At 34.3% G+C, this 21,998-nt stretch overlaps 1 protein-coding gene across 1 annotated transcript; it reads right to left on the bottom strand.

The window, feature by feature from the left end:
• Positions 1-244: 244 nt before the first annotated feature.
• ALB (albumin) lies at positions 245-17,240 on the bottom strand. The gene is made up of 15 exons (XM_004283559.4): positions 17,098-17,240; positions 16,335-16,392; positions 15,355-15,487; positions 13,814-14,022; positions 13,127-13,259; positions 12,195-12,292; positions 10,567-10,696; positions 9,314-9,528; positions 7,863-7,995; positions 6,433-6,530; positions 4,906-5,044; positions 3,802-4,025; positions 2,489-2,621; positions 1,780-1,847; positions 245-420 (listed from the first exon to the last, which is right to left on the bottom strand). Exons 1-14 carry the CDS (start codon positions 17,174-17,176, stop codon positions 1,806-1,808), a joined length of 1,824 nt encoding a protein of 607 aa, XP_004283607.1. The 5' UTR covers positions 17,177-17,240; the 3' UTR covers positions 245-420; positions 1,780-1,805.
• Positions 17,241-21,998: the final 4,758 nt, after the last annotated feature.

A 21,998-nucleotide genomic window follows, 5' to 3' on the forward strand; every position in this document is an offset into this window, starting at 1 on the left:
TTTTGTATGCCTTACCTATACCACAGTTTCTATTCTTTTATCCAGAATTATCATAATGTTAAAATATTACATTGAATGCTTATAATCCATAACTCAGAATAGTATTAATGTTTCTTTTACATAATTAACCCATAAGGAACTAGAAGTCCTCCACTGAAATGGGGAGAGAACAGTGGAACTTTCATAGCACCTACAAAATTTTCAGGATGGCAACACATCTTTGAAAAATAACAGTCATGGACAATTATGTTAGATTCTTTTTATTTTTTTATTAATTGTAGCACAGAGAAAAGAGGCAAAATATTTAAAGAAATTTGTGTTCTTAAGACAGGGTGTTGGTTAACACCAACAGAAAAGAAAAACAGATGAATAAGCTCTGAGTTTTCATTTCTCTTTCTTTCCTCTTACTCTCAGGGTAGGCTGAAAAACAAAAAGATAAATATAATTACTGTTTATAAAATGGCATGTGTTTTTTCAAATCTCTTCAAATGAATGCCAAATTGCTTAGATTGCCTTTCCGCAATTTCCACCAATGAAAACAATTCAAGCCTGTCCTAGACTCATGGCAGTTGAATTCTTCTGTTGGACTAGGGGAGAGGACACAGCAATAAGGATTGTAAAGTCCTCTCTTCATCACACAGGCTTTTCATCATTAACTCTCAGGGTCATTTACTTAACTCCTACTTTTTTTTTTTTTTTTTTGCCACAACACACAGTGCGGCTTGTGGGATCTTCGTTCCCAGACCAGGAATCAAACTCGTGTCCCCTGAAGTGGAAGCATGGAGTCCTAACCCTGGACTGCCAGGGAATTCCCGACACCTACTTCTTACTTAAGTTAATTACAAACAAAAAAGTTGTCTTCTCAAAGTTAGACCTCTAGGAAGAAATCTTGCCATTTAGGACTAAAACAAATCACATTTTGAAATGCCCAAATTTGCAAAGATATGAAGCTGGTTCCTTTCCTGCATGCACAATATGAAGGTTTTACCATATAGGCAAAGAGCAAGTTAAAATCTAATAGTGGAATAAACATCACAGTTTAAAAAATATGAAAATAATTCATGCTAAAAAATAATTGGACAAATTGTTTCAAAAAGGAAGTTCATTCTATTTTTTATTATAATTTCCCCCAAAATACTACACCAAAATGGGTAAAACATGTTTATGTTCAAACACCTAAATTTTAAAGTGGGCCTTTTTGTCATAGAAGAGAAATTCTCTTAAAGCTCAGCATGTTGACACATTGGAAACTTAGTAGCAAATTATTTACTTGTAATAAAAGTTCACATAAGGTAGACCTATCATATTCTCCAATGAAATGAATTTGTTCTTGAGCTATATGGTTGAACCATATGAAATCATTGATATTGAACTGTTTTTGTACATACAAAAATGCACTTTCATATGGTCCAGCCTATTGCCTAAAGTTTCCCACTCCTGAGCCAGTACGTAGTAGAATGACTCTGTCTTCTGTGTCACATTGGGTCAGAACAGGCCAGTGGTTAACTCTCAAGCCCTGGTTTGAATCTTTAATTTTGGCTCCGTGGTTGGGTAGTCCTTGGGTAAATTATTTAACCTATTTCTTGATCTATGCCTTCATTTTCTCATCTGCAAAATGGGAATAATAATGGTACTCAACTCAGGCAACTATTTTGAGAAGTAAAGAAGTTAGTATATATAATCAGTTTAGAACAGTGGTTAGCACTGGTCAGTTGATCTTTGCTATTTTAATAACAACTATTAAAATTAGTTTTTTAAAAAAATCTAAAGTGTAGTTACCTGAGATGCTTGTGGTTGTGTTCTTTTTAGGCTATGGCTTCTCGAGTTGTAACAACAAGTTTTGGACCCTAAATACAAAGAAACGACAGACGTGGGGAAAATATTAGCACCACTATTAGGGTAAAAAAGTAACATTTATACAGCCATTGGTGATTACAAAGTAATTTTATGTACATCACATCCCTTAATAACAGTTTAGTACTAGAATCTCTAGAAGGAAGCTCACCAGCATCATTGCCCCCAAAGGAATAAAAAAATTACTGTCCAGTCATAGGGGGAATAGTAAATGATTCAGACATCTAAATATAAATTTCCACACTAACCTGTAAAATAAACATTCAGATTCAACCAAATCACAAACAAGCATTTTCAAGAAAATGTTTAAATAAATTAATGCTTTGGTTTGATGATGTCTCTACCAAAACATCTCAGGCTTTAGAAATATTTCTATCTATATTCATAAACATCACAACTTTGGAAACAGAACAAACATTACAAACACTTAGTAATAAACTACAGTGCAGCAGGAGATTTAAAAGAAAAAAGAGCTATTTCAGTCATTTGGTAAGACAATTGTATGAAGAATAAGATTCCTGTTCTACATGCACATGATGTCTTTCAGATACTTCAACCACTAACCCCTAGCTTGATCAAATGCAACAGCAAAGGAAATTAGACATGTGAAAATGAAGGCAAACAACTCCAGTACCTCCAGAGCAAAGCAGGCCTCTTTGTCATCGGCTGCACAGCACTTGTCTACAAAAGCTGCAAAATCCCCCATAACAGTTTTCAGTTGTTCCTCTGTTACCTTGGGTTTGTGTTTTACCAGCTCAACGAGTGCACTGCATTTGAATGAAAACAAAAAACAAACAAACAAAAAAAACCGGAAAAAAAGTTTACTCTCTACAGAAAAATGGAGATGGTAAAAATGGTATCGCTGCTACTTAAGATGCTAAGTCTTAGAGCCAGACAACTCTGAACCTGAGGCCCAGGCTTACCATTATAAGCTTCAATATTCTTATTTGCATAATGAGGATAATAAAATCCACCTTCGCAGGGTCAGTGGAAGGATCAAATTAAGTAATCAATGTAAATTGCTCAACATTTGTAGTGTCAGTAAATCTCAACAAATCATTCTTCAGTAAATCACTGGAAAGGATGATGTCATTGCATTTATATGGTTATTCAGATTTTGGAAGTAATGCCATATGGAAGTTTTAAAATTTGAGAGTTAAAAATGATCCTGAAAAACTTACTTATCTTGGGCTCCATTTAAAAAGTTTCTAATCTGAGAATCTTTATATTTGGTTATTGTAATCTGCCCATTCAAAGTTAATAATGGAGCGGCCATAGGAAATAAAACTATCCAATTCATGGGAGTGGGTGGTTCTCTTTCACTGACATCTACAGAGACAATAGTGCTAGAGAAAGAGTCATATGGGCATGACAGGTTTTGCAATATGACTTTTAAGTCTATGTCCATGATCAGAATCCACCAGAGATAGTAGCAAATTTATGTTGCTAAATTTCATGCAATTATAACCCCTTGTGACAGCAATAGGGAGTCATGCCTCAGAACTTTAAATCCCAGATATTTTTAATCCAAGTTCCATTCTCAAAAGTCAGGTCTTGAGGGGTTGCCTTGTCTGTGCGTTGCCATAGAACAAACTGAAAATAACCATTCATGCCTAGAATTAAATTTTCATATGATTTCTACTAACTAATTTGCTATCTGCAAAAATGCATCAGTTCAGTTTTTTCTGCTGGACCTAGCCTAAGCTGTTATTCTACTGCAGCTTTTATCATAACACAAGATTATTCTGAATAGTACTGTTTTTTTTTTTCTTTTGCTAAGAAAACAAAATGCTATCCATTCTATTCTTGACACTTTTATCTGCTTAATAAGGTCAATATTTAAGTATTTAAGGTATATAATCACTACTTAAGGAAAAGTTGCTCATTTTAATTTACAATTCTCACTATCAAGACTACCAACACATGCAGTAATGAAGTACTCCTCACATTTGTTTCTTGATTTGTTTCTCATTCTCGGGAAGTGTGCATAAATCTGCATGGAAGGTGAATGTTTTCTCATCAAAGGCTTTGGGTTCATATGTTTCATCAACTGTCAGAGCAGAAAAGCATGGCCGTCTGTTCACCAAGGACTCCGTGCAGCATTTGGTAACTCTTTCGCTAACTGGTGTCTTCTCGTGCAACACGCACAACCGGTTCAGGACCAAGGACAGCTAAAATCAGGCAGGAGAGCAGAAGTTCAAAGGAAGCATAATGAAAAGTTTTCCATGAAATTCCTACCTTCCAAAGGACCAAAACAAATGTTATATTTTAACTAGCAACATTGAATCCTAGGTTGATTTGAGAAAACGATTTGCTTATTTTTAGAACTACAAATAATAAGGGACTTTGAAGTCTTCTCTTTTAATTAAATTGTCTACATTTTAAGAATAATTTATTGAGAAAATAATTGATTAAATAATTTGAGGTGAATCCTGATATATGTCTTGGAGTAGGGAAGAAATAGTGTTATACTGATACATTAAAGATCCAATGATGCAAAGCAAAAATAGAGGGTAGGGCTTCCCTGGTGGCGCAGTGGTTAAGAGTCCGCCTGCCGATGCAGGGGACATGGGTTCGTGCCCCAGTCCGAGAAGATCCCACATGCCGCGGAGCGCCTGGGCCCGTGAGCCATGGCCGCTGAGCCTACACGTCCGGAGCCTGTGCTCCGCAACGGGAGAGGCCACAACAGTGAGAGGCCCGCGTACCGCAAAAAAAAAAAATTTAAAAAAAGATCCAAAGAAAGTAAAAATTTAGAAAATTCCAGGATGGAACATTAAAAGTTCACAGAATTTTTTCAAAACAGTTTATCATTTTTGGAATCTTATCTAAAACCTCTTTCTGATGGTCAGGATAATACAGGTGACCAAATCCTGGCTGCCATTACCATATACACAAAACACACACACACACACACACACACACACACACACACACACACACACACACAAACACACACACATTAGCCCACCCTTGCTTCTGAAAGTTAGCTTTGTCAATATCTAAAAGCAAAAGTTCATCATTATTAATTTTATTATGTTCTAAAAGACTCACATAGTCTTCAGCACAGGACATTCTTTCTGATTCAGGATTCTTACAACACTTAGAGCCCACTCTTCCTAGGTTTCTTGAGACCTCCACGAGAGTTGGAGTTGACACTTGGGGTACTTTCTTGGTGTAACGAACTATGAGCCTATAACAACATAATCCATGTGTTTTCAGCCAGGCAAGAAACTGTCTTTTTCTAACACGTCAGGTCAAGCAGAGATCACTTAGCCAAAATCCACTAAGATGGTTTTCCATTCATAAAATTATCATCTCCAGGTTGGCGGGGTAATGTGGGAGAAGACCTTGTCCTGAGCAACTAATTAAGCCTAGCTTTGAATCCACCTGTGCTGTATAATCTTAGGAAAGTGGCTTACCTTATTGTAATTCAGTGACATTAAGATATTTATTAATTGCTTCTTTCTTTCAATAAAACCTACTGAGAGCTTAACATACATCAGCACTGTACTAAATTTGAAAGACATGGATGAAATTTCTCACCCATGAAATGGAAGGAAATATACCTGACTCAAAAGGGATAGTGCAAGGATTAAATTAAAAGGAACAAAGCATGCAATCAACCTGATGTGGTATCTAGCATGTAATAATCATTTACTAAGAATGCTAATCACCATTGAAAGCCAATGTATGACCATAATCTACTCAAGGGAAGAGACTATGTCTTGTTCATTGTTGTTATTCCTAGCACCTATAGGTAGAAGAGTGTTAACATGTGTAAGCTGAACAACAAATAACTAAATGATGTGTCCCTTCCTGTCTTAACTTCCACAGATAAGGCTCTATTTAATTGGGACATTAATCCATCATCTTATTAAGCTACTGCTACTGAAGATCTACTATTTTCTGCTCTGTGAAGCATTGCTATATTTTGTTTGCTCATAAACTATTTCTTAACTTTCAAATGGCATCCTCAGTTCCTATATCCCAAGATTTGATATTTTTCCTCCCAGACTTAAGAGCCCAATTTTTTAAAGTGCACTCAAATATAGGCCTCTTCATCCCATCAACTATTTTATTTCATTTTCTCTGGTCTTTCTTGATGGAGAGTGATTAGAAATGATACTTTATTTTCAAGATTAAAAGTTCTATGATAGGGCTTCCCTGGTGGTGCAGTGGTTAAGAGTCCACCTGCCAGTGCAGGGGACATGGGTTCGAGCCCTGGTCTGGGAGATCCCACACGCCGCGGAACAACTAAGCCCATGCACCACAACTACTGAGCCTGCGCTCTAGAGCCTGCAAGCCATAACTACTGAAGCCTGCATGCCTAGAGTTCGTGCTCTGCAACAAGAGAAGCCACCACAATGAGAAGCCCGCACACTGCAACGAAGAGTAGCCCCTGCTCTCTGCAACTAGAGAAAGCCCATGTGCAGCAAGGAAGACCCAAAGCAGCCAAAAATAAATAAATAAAATAAATAAATTTATTTTAAAAAAAAGTTCTGATAGGTGGTCTATAAATTGGCTTAAATATTTATTAAATGAACATGAAAAATTTAGTCAATAAGCAAAAATACTTACGCATTTTGGAATTGATACTCTCCAAGTTTTTCAAAAAGTTCACAGTTTTGTTTAATTAAATTCTTAGGCTCCTCCACAAGAGGCTGAAGTTTCTCAAACTGAAAAATAAAAGAATAGTGTTTACAACATTCTCCCTGAGGACCAGATGCAGGTTGTGTTTCATCCTTCTAGGCATAATGAGATCCTTCCTCCTTTCTGCCCAAAGCCATGAAAATAGATTTTTGATGTCAAATCTATTATAATATGTCCAAACCGTTTATTTGATGAGACCGTATGAGATAAGCGATTAAGAACATTCAGACTCTGGAGTGCAGCTGCGGATGTTTGAGCCAGGCCAACCTGACTCATGTTCTAGTTGTGCAACTTTACTTCCCATCTCAAAGCTTTAGAACCCTCATTTCTAAGATGGAGACGAACATGGTACTCACCTCAGAGAATTGCTCTTGTAGACTACCTGAGCTAATGAAATTAAAACATAGCCTGGAATATAGTAAAAACTCAGTAAATGATGGCTATGATTGTAAGTATCATCATTATTAAGCCATCTCTCCAGTTGGACCCTGAGCTTTCTGAGATAAGAGATTTTACCTTGGTCATCAGTTCCTGTGTGGCACTTGGCATATAACCAGTTTCTTGGTAGAGGAAAAAAATGACTTTCCTCTGATTCTTAAGTTTGCGCACCACTATATGTGCTAGGAGTACTAAATATCTCAAACATGATAAAATTCTATTTTAGCATAGCTAAATATGCTAAATATTCTCAAAACAGATTTCCTCTCCGCACTTAATTTCTTGTAAAACCATTCTTAAACTGTCTCAAAAAAGGATTTGAAAATATTCTAAAGTACTAGATTTCACAATCTTTCTTATGATACTAATTCTTGATACTTAATAAAATTGGAATCAGGTTAACTTTCTTTATATCTAAGTTAAATCTCTTAACATTTAAATTTACTTTATTTTGTTCTCAGGAGTGTAAAAAGGAGAAAAAGCATGGTCAAGATTTTGTGAAATTAGGGCTTCCCTGATGGCGTAGTGGTTGAGAGTCCGCCTGCCGATGCAGGGCACACGGGTTCGTGCCCCGAAGAAAGATCCCACATGCCGCGGAGCGGCTGGGCCCGTGAGCCATGGCCGCTGAGCCTGCGCGTCCGGAGCCTGTGCTCCGCAATGGGAGAGGCCACAACAGTGAGAGGCCAGCGTACCGCAAAAAAAAAAAAAAAAAAAAAAAAAGATTTTGTGGAATTAGAGATTGCTCTCTTTGATCTTTCTATTTAAGGCTATTATTCCTATAATGTTTAAAAGCACAGAGTTGAAACCATCTTAAGAAAAAATCTAAATTGCACTATGTAACATTCTTGCGTTATTTTTCTTTCCTGTTATTAGAATCATCAGTTAAAGAGCTATATATTTTTTTCCTTCCAGAAACCTACCACTGTGGCATAGCATGCAGGAGGATCATCTTTGGCGCAGCAATCCTCCAGTGTGGCTTCATATCCCTTGGCAATTCTCAGCAGCAATGAGACAGAGTACTCAGGATGCCTTCTCGCATACTCATACAAAAACCTAATTAAGATGACAATAAAATAGATTTAGTTGGACAAATGAGCAAGACAAACTACATAATTGGGACTTCCCTGGTGGCCCAGTGGCTAAGTCTCCGCACTCCCAATGCAGGGGGCCCGGGTTCGATCCCTGGTCAGGGAACTAGATCCCATATGCATGCTGCAACTAAGAGCCAGTGCAGACAAATAAATAAGTAAATAAAACGTCAAAAAAAAACACCCCATAATTAACCACAAAATTAACTCATATCATAAAGGTCTGAATTTGACTAAACGCCATGCAGTAAAGCTTAGTGGCTAAGGACTTGGGAGTTCAGAGTTAAAGCTATCAAATCCTGGCTCTGCCACTTATTTTATTATATCACCTTAGGCAACTTATTAAAACTATCAAGACTTTGTTTCCTCCTCTGTGGAATGGGGATAATAATAGTACCTATCTCATAAGGTAAACTGTAGGAAATAGATGACGTAATCTATGTGAAACACATGCGGTCTGGCACATATTAAATGTCTGAGGAATGACACCCGTTACTATTAGGTATAATTTGTTTGATTCGGACTATACCTCAAAAAGGTTCTGATAGATTAATAGAGATATTTTCTTAATTTTTTTCCTCTCTGTATGAGTAAATTCTTAATGGTTACATAATTTTATGAAATATTATTTAATGCACAGAATACTATTATAATTGAGCAATAAAAATGCAAAGTTTATCACTACACTTACTGACTTTATATAATCATCGATTTTGTCATTTAATTGCTGTCATTTAACGCTGCCTTGCCATGCTACCAGACTTCAGGTCTTTTTAACCAAATATAAAGCACCTGGTAACATTCTACTTCTCTTTATAGTTCTTTGCTGACATCAGATATATCAATAGATAGGTAGATAGATAGATATAGAGACATAAAGATGTATTACATATATTCACAGATATATAAGTTCAAGAAATATTCTTTGAATGAATGCATGAATGGATAATATGTATATAATTTATGTATACACAAAATATTTCTACAGGTATTTCCAGAAATATTCCTAAGGAGTAAGGAATGAAATGGGGGTGTAAAAATGAACTTTTATTATTACTTTGTACTCTTCTCTATTAATTGAGCATCTGCTATATGCATGTATAATTTTACAACAATTTTTAAAATTAATTTTTTCCAAAAATGTTTAAAGACTGGGAGAAGAAAGAATAAAGAAACATTGTAGGCAACATGAAGATTGTAGCAATTCCAAAGGAAAGCCTAGAATAATTTCCTAAATCCTGAGACCATATAAAACTATGAAAGATCATTCCTTATCCACTTACGTGCCCAGGAAGACATCTTTTGCTTCATTATAGTTTTTGCAAACTTCCTTATCTTCAGCAAAATCAGCAGCTAATGGGGACAGGTTTTCAGGCAACTCATCTTTTTCCACCTCTGAAATGCAGTGGGATTTTTCCAACAGAGGCTTATCACAGCACTTCTGCAGTTTACTGGAGATTGTAGCTTGATTTTCACATATATACTTGGCAAGATCCGCCTACAAGCAAGTTGATGGAAACTGTTCAACGTAAATTGACTTTGCTGTGCTTCCTCCCTAGACTTTTACTATGTTGGCAGAACAAGTTCACTTTATTCTAAGACCATACATATACCAACCTGCGTTCTGTGAATATTTTCAGTCTGTGCTGCTAAGTCTAGAGACACAGATAGAACTACTAAAACATTTCCACTTGATTTGAAAAAAACTAGTCAGTAATAAGGTCTCATATCTGTTATTTATTAATTTTATATTTCTACTGTTAAAGCATTTAAATTTTAAACTAAAACTCAGTACTGTTTTGCCAAATACTCCCCACAAATTAAGTGCAGGCATCTTGAAACCAAAACACTAAAGTGTTACAGATTTTTGAAAAATTAGTCAAGATCATAGTCACAGACCCTACTTACACATGTAAAATATCTGCCTTAAATTTTCCAGAAAGTGTACTAAGAGATTAGTATTCTGGTATTTGGTCATATTTTTCAGTTTGAGAAAAAGATATGCTAAATATTTGTATTTTTAACACGGACAGTTGAGAGAATATAGAGCAAAAAGTTACATAATTTCCAAAGGTCTCTTCAGATTCTAGCCTTTCTCCAACTCCTCCCACCTCCTTAAAAAATCTTCTTACAAATCTACCTTTGTAACTGTCTTACTTCAGTTTTAAGCTTTTGTTCTCAGAATATGAATGAAAGGGATTACAAATTACTGAATGAGTTTATCAGATCACTTACTGAGTAGGAGAAAGAAAGAAAGAAAGAGAGAGAGAGAGAGGAAAGAAAGAAAGAAAGAAAGAAGGAAAGAAAGAGAGAAAGAAAGAAAGAAAGAAAGAGGAGAGAGAGAGAGAAAGGAAGGAAGGAAGGAAGGAAGGAGAGAGAAACAAAGAAGGAAAGAACCGCAAGGCAAGGCAAGTATTGAGCAGATTAGAGCATAGAAAACTATCTCAAACCACTCTCAGTTGTTCTGATGCTAAACAAATTGATTCTACCAACTTAAGCAAGTAAGTTACCAAAAGGTATACTGAGGATTCTTTACCCTGTCATCTGCACATTCAAGCAGGTCACCATGGCAGCATTCCTTGTGGACTTTCGTAAGATCTGTCACTATCTTGGAAACCTCTGCAAAATCAGCCTTGGGAAATTTTTGGCTCAGGCGAGCTACTGACCTAAAGAAGAAAATTCTCCCATCAGAATATTAACAGGCAACATTTTATATCAAAGTACTAGGAAAATACTACGTATAACAAGAAAATTTAGGATAAAATAACATAGAGAAATAATTTGTAAGATTTATTAGTTCTTATTTTAATGCTAATTCTGAACCAAATTGTTCTCTTAGGGCAAAATGTTTCCTTAGGGCCTACTTATCCATCGTAGGAGTGTGTATGGTTGTTAGAAGTCCAGCAATTCATGAAAGCAGAAATCAAAGAGGGATTCTAAAAATGGCAACATGCTGAGAGGCATCAGGTTTGGAGCCCAGAGCTGACTTCCAGATCTGGCTTTATAGCTTATTGACAGTGTGACCCTAGGCAAGTTACTTAGCCTTTCTGAGCTTCAGTCTCTACAGAGTCACAACAACATGCTAAACCAAAGGATTGTTGTGAGGATTAAATTAGATAATACATATGAAAGCATTTTATGAACTGGGAAGTGCCATACAAATTCCAGTTATCCTTTTTTTTATTAACTAAAACACATTCTTCCTGACTTCCAAAGGTCTCTGAGAAAAGAAATTTCATAACTTCTACAAAATTAGAGAGTTTTGATTCAGCATATTCTTACCAAGAAATTGATTCAGCATAATCTCTCAGCTCACTGACAAGATGTAAAAGGCTAACATCCACAAGCTTTCCCAAATCATTTCGGAGTTGCCTAAATCTGATAAAAGACACTTCTTCCCCCAAACTAATCATAGCCTGTTTAACTATGTATCATTTCATGTTGAGGTTGTTTCGTTTATTGATTTGGTTGCTTTTGGTGGTATAGATGGTAGGGATGACAGGCAAAGATAGTTCGTTCAAGTGCCAGTTTCTAGAGAGTTTGCAAAATATCTATTTTCATTTTATTTCCTGTTCGTGTTGACTAGAAGGGAGGGATTGGTGACGGGGGTGTGGGAGATGGAGAAGGGGAGTTCCTTGGCTCAGATACTGAAGGATGATGCTTCTAGAGCTAGCTAATAATATAAAAACAGAGGCCCAGGAAAAAACAAGACATTAAGCGCAGAACTGGTGCTACAAGAAAGTGAGAAGAAAACCTGATGGCTGAAATTAATTATCAGAACATAAAAAGACAAGCAGACACTTCAGATAATTGGGTGGAGGGGAGATAAAATTAAATAAAAGACCCTGACTACAGCTTTATAAAAACAGTGGACCATTATACTAAGATCACAGTCATTATAAATACATGGGAGTTTAAACACCTGTCCTAGAAGAACAAAAAAGTCCTCTAGATTCTTTGACTACTTAGAAAAGATATGATAAAAAAATAATGACAAATTGTTACTGATGCTCTGGTTTTCACCTCTGTCAAATTTCTACCTTTTAGACAACCAAAAAGATATATGCGAAAGCACTGCGTAAAATGACATGCAAGTGTACAGTTTTGTCAACTGAACCATCATCATTTGCATCATTATAAAAATGCAAACTAAGTTTAACATACCATGCTTTTAGAGCTCTTTCTCCGAATTTTTGGATACTGGTACACTTGAGTCTCTGTCTGGCAGATGAAGCCAGTACTTCTTCTCTCACAGTTTCAATCTGCAAAAAGAAACAATTTTGGAAAAATTAGAAAAGAAAAATTTTACGCAGACCACCCCTTCATAAGCTCAGATGAGACTATGCCAAATTGAATTTTAAAGAGAGAATTTACTCCTAAATTCCCAAGTATCGCTATTGGCAAATAACTATTTTGTTCTGTAGGAAGAGGAAAAGTCAGTCTGCTCATAGTGGAAACTTCCAGGTAGTTAAGAACCAGCATGGAGCCATTGTTAGGGAAAAGGGAACGGAAAGGAAAAGTGGAAGGACAGAGTACGCTAATATCCCAGGGAACAGAACTTTGCTGACTTCTTAATTTTGCATATAACCCCTTTCAATGCCTCCTCCACCAACTCTCATAACATCAATAAACTCCCTATAAAAGAGAATGCAGTGTAAATATTCATGGAATGAATGAATAAACCCAGGCTTCTAGATGCAGTTAAATTCTCCCTTACTTTAAGTTCCCTTCCGAATAAAAAAGTCTCATGAAAAGAGAAACAAAAACTGTGTTCCCTTGCTGTGTAATTTTAAACATGATTTTCCGTATTTCACTACAGCAACTTGCACTATTAAAAGAGGCAGGATATTTAGACACATACACAGCGATTCCCTCTACCAGATCCACTTAGGCAAATCTTAGAAGGAGGAAGGTGGAAGACATAGGCCTTCAAAAAAGGTGAAAGATCTTTAAGGGGGAAAAGACGGAGGAAGGCTTTTTTGACCACGTAAAGAAGTTTCTATTGGAGGGTTAGGTTTCCGAAATCTAACCATAAGATGTCCCCAAACTGAGATTTGATTATGAATTGATTCTTCTATTCTTCTTCTGGGGAATACCTTTGGTATCAGGCAGGCACCTTTATCAGCAGCTTGGCAGCATTCTGCAAAAACTCCTTTATATTGATGAGCAAAGTAAAGGAGTTCTGGGGCATAAAAGTAGGGGTGTCTTCTGGCAATTTCATATAGGTATCTAAATTTTTAAACAAAAAACAGACAGCCATTTTTCTATAGCAGACAGTATTGCAGGAAGACTTGTAATCTACATTCGCCCCAGAACCTCCAAAATCTGAAGACATCTAATTTACCAGTTAAGCTCAATTTGCACATAATGAACTTGCTTTTGTCACTCTTTGAGTCAGTGAAAATGTTAAACTCATACATATATATACATATAAATATACACACATGCATAAATTAAATATCAGTGATACGTTATTGACTAAAATGAACTAAATTCTGAGAATACTAAATATATATATATCTTTATAATATTTTAATACATGTCATCTTCAAATATTTTCATACAGATAATATCCTGTTTTGATGAACTCCAAAAGATCTTTGATCGACTTTTTCAACGTGTAGAATTTTGTAGTATCATATATTATTTCTTTGAAAATTGTCATTAGAACAGAAGCTTCAAGTCTTACTGTTGATAATATTTTTCAAAATAGTAATTGTTATAATGAGTCTTGACCTATTCCATAATTTTTAATTTTGAAGCTTAAAAATCTGATTACTTACTTTCCCCAAAACTTCTGTTCGTTTTCCTTAAACTCGGTACACAAAGTCTCAGGGTCTGGTTTCAACTTAGGGAGGTCTGGATTATCATCTTTGTGTTTCAGGAGGCATTCATTTCTCTCAGGCTCTTGTTTCCCACAGCAGTCGGCCATTTCACCATAGGTTTCACGAAGGGATGCAACTGCACACAGTTTATCTCCAAAGAGAGTGTGCTAAGTGAAAGAGAGCAGGTGTCAAATTGCTGGGCAGACTTTTGTTTTCCTTATACCCAAAGAATAGTATAAGGAATTAATATCTTGGTAAGCCTTGGTTAGTAAATCATATAAAAATCCACATTTTTCTCAGATTTAGAGACCTTCCCTTGATTTGACCATCTAGGGTCAAATCTAGGGAAATCATGTGTGATTTCCATAAGAATTAACTGTCACACTATCACTTATAGTGGATAAAACAGAAGGGCAAAAAGGCAATGACCTTAATGAATGAGCATAACTCCTATTTCCACCTGAGGCTAAAGGCTAGGAGAACAATCATTATAATAAAAACTCAAGGAAAAATATCCTCTAAGTAGCAAGTGAATTCACATTAGGGAGGGAAGTGTTCATATAGTTTCTCATTTGATCTGCTCCTTTTTGAGAGGTTCAACTTTTTAGTAGATACCATTCAAAACTGAGGAGTAACATAATCTACCATGCATTAGTTGTTATTGTATTAAAATATAGATTTTTTTTATTCTAGAAATATTTGCCTCAATGCATATTCCATTAAATGAATCCTTTCTGTCCCCATTAATTTTTATTATGAAAGTAACTATAACTTTAGGGAAAATATGCTGCTCAAGACAGAATTTATTAATTTTTTTAAAAAGACACACTTTTTAAAATTCATATTTAGAGCAATATTATTGTGTGTAGCTAAAGAACTGATTCTGCCTTGAGGCAGAAGTACATATAGAGAAAAATAAGAGGAAGAAAGGCTTTAGTGATAAATAAAAAACTGCCTTGTCCCCAGAAAGGTATATATAGATTAAGTGGTGAGAGAAACATAAAGCTATCCTTATATTAAAGACCTATCTGAAAATATCACAAGTTCAAAGTTCTCATTTTTTATTGTATGTAAAAATATGAATATCCCTAAAATGAGGAATACATAGCTGTACTATTATTTCACCCGGGTAACAAAGTTAGCACAGAGATCAGGTGAGTACTTTCTGAAGATAAAAACTATACTATCATTATTAGCCTCTATGAAAAGAAATCTAACTTCAAAGTTTAAAAAGAAACTTCTACAAATAAAAAATTTCCATTTAAAAACACTATGACTCTTGTGTGTGGTTTCAACAAAGAAATGTTTTTAAAATTGTGGGTATACTAGAATATATCTATCATTGAAGAAACAGTGGCTATACCCACTTTTGAGCGTTGCTTACAAATACGGTCGTTTAGTAATAATTGAGAAAACTAAAGTGGTATTTGTTTTCTTTGTAAACATTCAAGATTACGTAAAGGAAGAAGAAATACTATTCAAAATCAGAATATACTTACAAGTGACTTGTCACAATTTGCAGCTGACTCATCAGCAACGCATGTTTTTGCAAAGTCAGTTATTTCATTCACTAATTTTACATGCTCATCAAACGGGCTCTGCTGAAGATACTGAGAAAAGGCAATCAGCACCCTGAAACGAAGGACATAGAAAAATGTAGCATAATAAAATTTTAATATACAGTAGGTTGCTATGCTAGAAAACAAAGTGTGTCTGTATATGTTCTATATTTTACACATCTTTCTTACTATTATCCAGAAAGCCTGTTCACATCAGCTATTATCTGAGGCCTAACCAGGTATGTGTGGCTTTCTAAGCAAAGATGATTATATTGCCACCACGTATAAAAATATGTGTGTGCATGTCAGTAGATGCATACACATAGAGCAAGCAAGCAAAATGTATTCTAAATAGACCTAATTGTTAAGACTGGGGCATTACATAGGCCTTTTGACTATTTAAAACAAAAAACAAAAACCACACACATATCTTATTTAATCAGGCTGTAGAATAAGGTAGACCTTGAAAAATAAACTATTTTCTCAACTTTTACTAGATTAAAAAATATTAAAATCATCTCAAGAAACCACAGAACTATTTGCTAGGTAAAAGAATTTAGTAAGCAAGTTGTGAAAGGAACTTTCCACCATGCAGTTTATATAAGAGTTCCAGGGCTACACTGTCCAAATAGTTGCCATTAGCCATAAGTGACAATATATATTTAAATAAATTAAAATTAAATACTGTTTAAATTTTTGATCCACAGATGCACTTGTCATATTTAAAGTACTCAATAGCCACATGTGGCCAATGGCAGCTATATTGGACTACACTGATATAGAATATTTGCATTAATGCAGAAATCCTATTGGACAGTACTGTTCTAGAATCTTTGATGACAGTGGAATATAAGGACTTCAAAATTATAACCAATACTATTAGAAACGTTAAATGTTCATTCTTAAATATTTTAACTTACAGGCCTTTGAAATTTTCTTCTCCCAAATCATTAAACCGATGAGCAATCTCACTCTTGTCTGGAGGAAAAAAAGGGAAAAAAAGATTTGCTTTAAATTCTAAAGAAACAACTGGTTAAGATATTATTTTTTATGTTTCTCTCCATTTGACTTAGGTATTCATTTGCTCCAAGATATTGAGCTCTGACTCCCAACAGAAAATCTTAGGATGATGGTGAACTATTGCTTCTGCATTTAAGCAGAAGAGTTATTTAATCTCAAATGATACTATTTGAAAAATCATTAAATATTTATAGCTTCATATTCAAACCTGGATAAGATCTAATGCCTTTGCAGTGTCTATTAACAGCCACTGAGAGGACAGTCTGAAATGAAAAATATAAATACAAGTTCTATTTATAAGATTAAAAACACAGGTTTTATATTTTTCTGTATAAATTAAGGTACAGTGGATAGACCTTTGGGAATCTGGAGTTTTGAATTCTATCTTCAACTATATTCTGTGAAGTTTAATTCACTCTGCCTAAGTTCCCTCATGTGCAATAGCAAATAACAGTTACTAAACAATTCTCACTATTCGTTTCACCTAGGATGTTAGAAATGTAAGATAACTTCTTAAGGGTTCACAAATACAAAATATCATAACAGTCTAGAAAATAAATGCTAAAGGAAAACTTACTTCATTAAAGATTCAAGGTTTACTGAAACCTTCTTTTACTAGGAAAATAAAATAAAAGTTGAACAGTAGAAAAATAGAATTCTTACGTGTATCTCGACGAAACACACCCCTGGAATAAGCAGAGCTGAAGAGAAAGATAAGGGAAATAAAAGTCACCCACTTCATTGTGCCAAAGCCTTGTGGGGTTGATAGAAGAGAAAAGGTAGGATGAATAGAGGGAGATCAGCACTAATATACTTCTTTAGCCAATAATTGTAGATTATTAACTAGACTCATCTTTGTATTTCATTGGCTCACAACTGATTACAAAAGTAATAGTATTCTTGCCAAAAAAATTGTTTGACTAAATCCGTTGCGTATGTTTGCGATCTGGAACTGTTTTCTCCACAAGACCTTGTCAATTCATTAGTTATGTAAAACACCTTATCAAATTTTACATAAGAGTTTAAACAATTTGATTACCGTGTTCTCTGTGATTTACCATTTGAACATTTGAGTTTTCAGTATTTGCAAAAATTTAACCAAACCAGTAACTTAAATAGACATGGGGAAGAAAATGGACACAATGGCAGTAATGATGATCTTTGCCATCATAATATACACAGGACAGGCTGAGCCTGATTACACCTTTAGTGGTTATAAGAATACTAGATCTTCTTTACTAGGCATCATATTTTTTCCATCCCTATTTCACGCTTTTTTCCTTTCTCTCTTTTAATAAAAAGAGAAGTCACATGCTCTTTTTTAATGTTATTTTAAATTTCAAAATAAATTTAACTTCATGTCTAAAAACAAAGCAAAACAAAGATAATTTTTTTTAAATGTTTTTTCAAACTTCCTTTCTTATTCTCCCCACCCAAGATTCTGATCTCTACCTCTGAATGACTATTCTCTCTCTGCCCTTTTGCTCTAAAAGATGAACTATGCATTTCAATCAGTGGGAAAATTGACCCTCTCTGATACTACAGAACAATAATTAGTACCAAGCCAGTCATTTCATTTAATTAAATAACCGAGTTAATTAAAACTGTCAGTCATTTTGCCCTATGGCACATATAGACTCAGAGACTAGTAAATACTCAAGAGAAGAATTATTTTTCCTATTCAGTTATATGGTGAACGAAACAGACTTTCTATGATCTTATTTTATTTTATTTCATTTTCAGGGTACTAATTAAATAATCAAGCACAGAAGAGGAGATAATAGAAAAACAGGTGATAGATTTTTAGATAGGTGACCGAGATAGGTAATATACATACAGACGATAGCTAGCTAGCTAGAGCTGATAAGAGTTTTTTTAATGGCTCGAGGGAGTCCGAATCAGGGAGCCAGACTTGTCTTTCCAGCCATAGATGAACAGAAGTAAACGAATATCTGCCTATGGAATTATTTCCATTGGAGACAACCATTTCTTTGAAGCCTGATATTGTATACTGTAAAAGAATGAAGGAAACTATGCTGATTTTCTGAATAAAAAAATAATTCCTTTTTGGGTAAATGAAGTCAACTTTTCTTTTAGCCTCCAAGAAAAAGTAGGCACTTTTATTTGAAGTCAGTATTCAACCCTGGCCTTTTCCTTAAAATGAGTCTTCTGGGAAAGCTTGATCAAACACACAATCCTTATCATTGGACTTAATTGTATGACTAATTCACAAAATCAGGCCTTTACCATTCACACATATACTTTGTGCATATTTTTTTATTTAACAAATGAAGAGAATAATATTAGTTTTTCCACCTACTTTGCACTGTAATATTATACAGTACTATAATAGTAATATAGAAAACCAAAAGAAAATCAAATTCATTATGATTCTAGAAACCTAAAATTGATATTCCTATATTTAATGAAGATTGCATAATTTTCAAATATAAAACTGAAACACCTGAAAGAATCTTACTAAGAGTATCAATAATGCATTTTCCATATGTGTATCCTTTTTAAAGACTAGCAGATGGTTGAGAAATTAAAATATTTAATTCTTAACACTATCTGTTTAAAATTTATCTTAATTAATAAGTATCCCTTGAATATTTGCATTTTGTGGGTTCCCAAAGTAAGGATACCTACAGTTTTCTTCGATTAATTCTGCATGCACATTATAAACTGAAAGAAAAATGAAACTACATAATTGTTGGTTATTTCTAAATATTCTCTTCTTCAAGCTTTTAAAGTCATATTTAGTTAATCATCAAAGGAGTCTGGCATGGGAGTAAATGCAAATATTTAAACCAAGAGTTAAAAATACGTCTTACAGATTCTAGTTTCTTTTTATGGAAAAAGTTTAAAGAGAGAGTGGTTAAGATGATTACTTCATATGCAAAGGTTAATAACGTACTGATCATTTAGAAGAGAAAAAAAATACCTCAGTTGAAATATAACTGGGAATTAAACCTGAGCCTTTATCCCTTTCGTCCTTTATTTGTGCATTCATTTTGACAGGATAGAAAAGGCACAGTTTTGAAGCAAATGAAATCTTTCTTGAGACCAGTCCCCTACTTCTTTGCCCTGCTAATCATAACCTTAAACCTACAGCCTCCTACCACACTCTGAATTCCTGAAGTTTCTCACCAAGTCATCCAAACCAGCTTTCCTTCCAACTGTCCATCTTCTTGGTCCAGCCCTTATGCCATCTCCTTCTGTGATAGATTATTACTTCTGGGTTGTCTTCTCTTAGAAAAAAAGTGAAACATATGCATTAAAATGTGACAACAATGTCGGATAATAGCCTCAGTATTTTAATAGAGACTTTCTAGAAACACTTAACCCAAAGTCATTCCAAAATAAGGGAAATTTGGATCTTTTTGGAGAGAAATTCAAGAACAAAAAAATCTCTTCTTAGCATTTTTCCTATGATACTATGGACATATGTGTGGATAGGTAGGGTAGATCCTACCTATCATGAAGGCTCTGGACTGCTTTCTAAAAAATACGAAGGGTAGAAAAGTAAAAGACCATTAAGCATCAAACTAACTAATTGAAACATGGTAAGCAATTTAATTTCTTGTTCACTTGTGAAGATATATTTCCCATTAATAAATAAGAAAATAAATTGTCCAAATTGTATGAACTTATATAGGCATCTAATGCAAACAAAAAATTGTAATGTAATCCAAATATCAATTGTCCCCTCATGTCCCTCCATAAACAGTTGCATTAGTGAGAAAATTCTTTGCTGAAAATTTCATAGGAAACAAAGAAAAGAAAGTTCACATTATGAAAACCACACTAGATCACCATTGTTGGCTTGTCCCATCCCTTAAGTTCTCTCTCCGAAGCTCCCATGGCAGGAGGGTCCCTTTTCCACCTTTCTTCATGTTACTCTGGGCCTCTAGAAATTGCATGTACCTTCTCTCAGATTTCCTAACCATTTACTTCAAACTTCTCAACTCTTTACTATGCAGTTTAATTCAGCTCAGTGTCAATTTCTAGCTCCAAACTTGAACACGCAGATCTAGTTATATCTTTATGCTATATGGGTCAAGTTGAATTAAATCATCTTTAAGGACCCTTCTACCTTGAACATTCTGTGATTTCATATTCCCAATGAAACAGTCATAGCATGAGAAAAGGGTCTGACTGTTAGAATGAATATAACAAATTAGGAAATTGGGATACAAATCTGAGAATTGGTCCATTGCTAAGCTGCCCAGTGGCTCATCAGGCATTACTCTCTATCCAATTCAGGTTAACATTTTTAAGAAATGAAAAGATCATTTAACTTGTCTAAATTATGGAAATAAAATGACACTTTCTCATATCTTTCTAGCATTTTTCCAATCCAAGAAAAATATAGCTAATGCCTGAAATCCATGTTTATCCATTCTTTGTATAAGTTAACAACAAATAGTCTATAAACATAGAAATTGAAATTAATACTAGTGACTCCTATCTCATAATAGTAGCTACAGATGGACATCAAACAGAAATTAATACATTGCTGAGAGTTTAATAGTGCTTAGTCTCTTCATATTCTATATATTTTTTCAAATATAATTCAAGAGACTTACCACCTAAAAAGATTAGTTTAAAGGTACAAAATGGAACTATTTTTAACCTCTTGTAAAACAATAAAGGTTGTGTAGCTAAAATATTCTTATGTTAAAATGTCAGTGGATCAAATTTAGGAAGTTTTCATTAAAGGATAAAAATTGTTTTCTCCTTCATGTCTTCTAAAGCTTAAAATTAATCAAATGTTTTGTAATCTTACAGTGCTGGACTTTAGCTGAAACTTCTCTGGCTGGCCACCCAACTGAGCCATGAAATTTAAGTCTTGAAATTCTCGTTACCTTTTTAAGCATCCATATATGGGTTAACATCAAGAAATGAATTATTTGATCCAAAAAAACTTGTAACTTTTAAGAAATATATCAAATAAATAATTGGCCTAATCTTTTTTAAAGAGAAATTCATCTCTAGCCTAATTATAATAAACTATACAATGTAAATATTTTGAAAATGATTTTAAATATAATTATTGCACATATAAGCAATGAATTGTTCAAAATTAGTTTTTCGTGATATAGACATTGAAAAGAACAAAATTCTTTTATTAGAATAGTATTTATAGGTTTGAAGTTTCTGTTTGCAAAAATAGCTATTTGATAATAATATGTTGCTATAAAAATATGCATTCAAATAGCATAAAGAAGTAATTTCAGTAACGTATGATGTTGACAATGGCAATTTCTTTCCAAAATACTTTTGATTCACAGTTGTGAGATATGCAGTATATTTAATACATGTAGCTTAATTATTAGATGAAATATATACAATTACTATTTTAATTTTTATATTTATATTAGATATTCATTCATTCATTAAAATTATATAAATTGGCCTCTCAGCATTTAATGTCTTGAAGGCAAATGCTGTTATTGATGAGTTCAAATTTCTCTTTGTTATTACATGGAAAATTGGCAAAAATTGCACATCGAGAAGCATGGTATCTAAAAGCAAACATTGTCCTAGCATCAACAAACCCA

This window comes from Orcinus orca, chromosome 4 (genome assembly GCF_937001465.1).
Source record: "Orcinus orca chromosome 4, mOrcOrc1.1, whole genome shotgun sequence".
Taxonomy (NCBI): Eukaryota; Metazoa; Chordata; class Mammalia; order Artiodactyla; family Delphinidae; genus Orcinus; species Orcinus orca.

Excerpts from the sequence above, each read along its gene's own strand:
- ALB (XM_004283559.4), bottom strand. The coding sequence starts at position 17,176 with ATGAAGTGGGTGACTTTTATTTCCCTTATCTTTCTCTTCAGCTCTGCT. Across the intron at positions 7,996-9,313 it reads AAAGATGTCTTCCTGGGCAC|GTTTTTGTATGAGTATGCGA; the intron begins GTAAGTGGATAA and ends CATCTTAATTAG. Across the intron at positions 1,848-2,488 it reads AGGCCTGCTTTGCTCTGGAG|GGTCCAAAACTTGTTGTTAC; the intron begins GTACTGGAGTTG and ends CTTTGTATTTAG.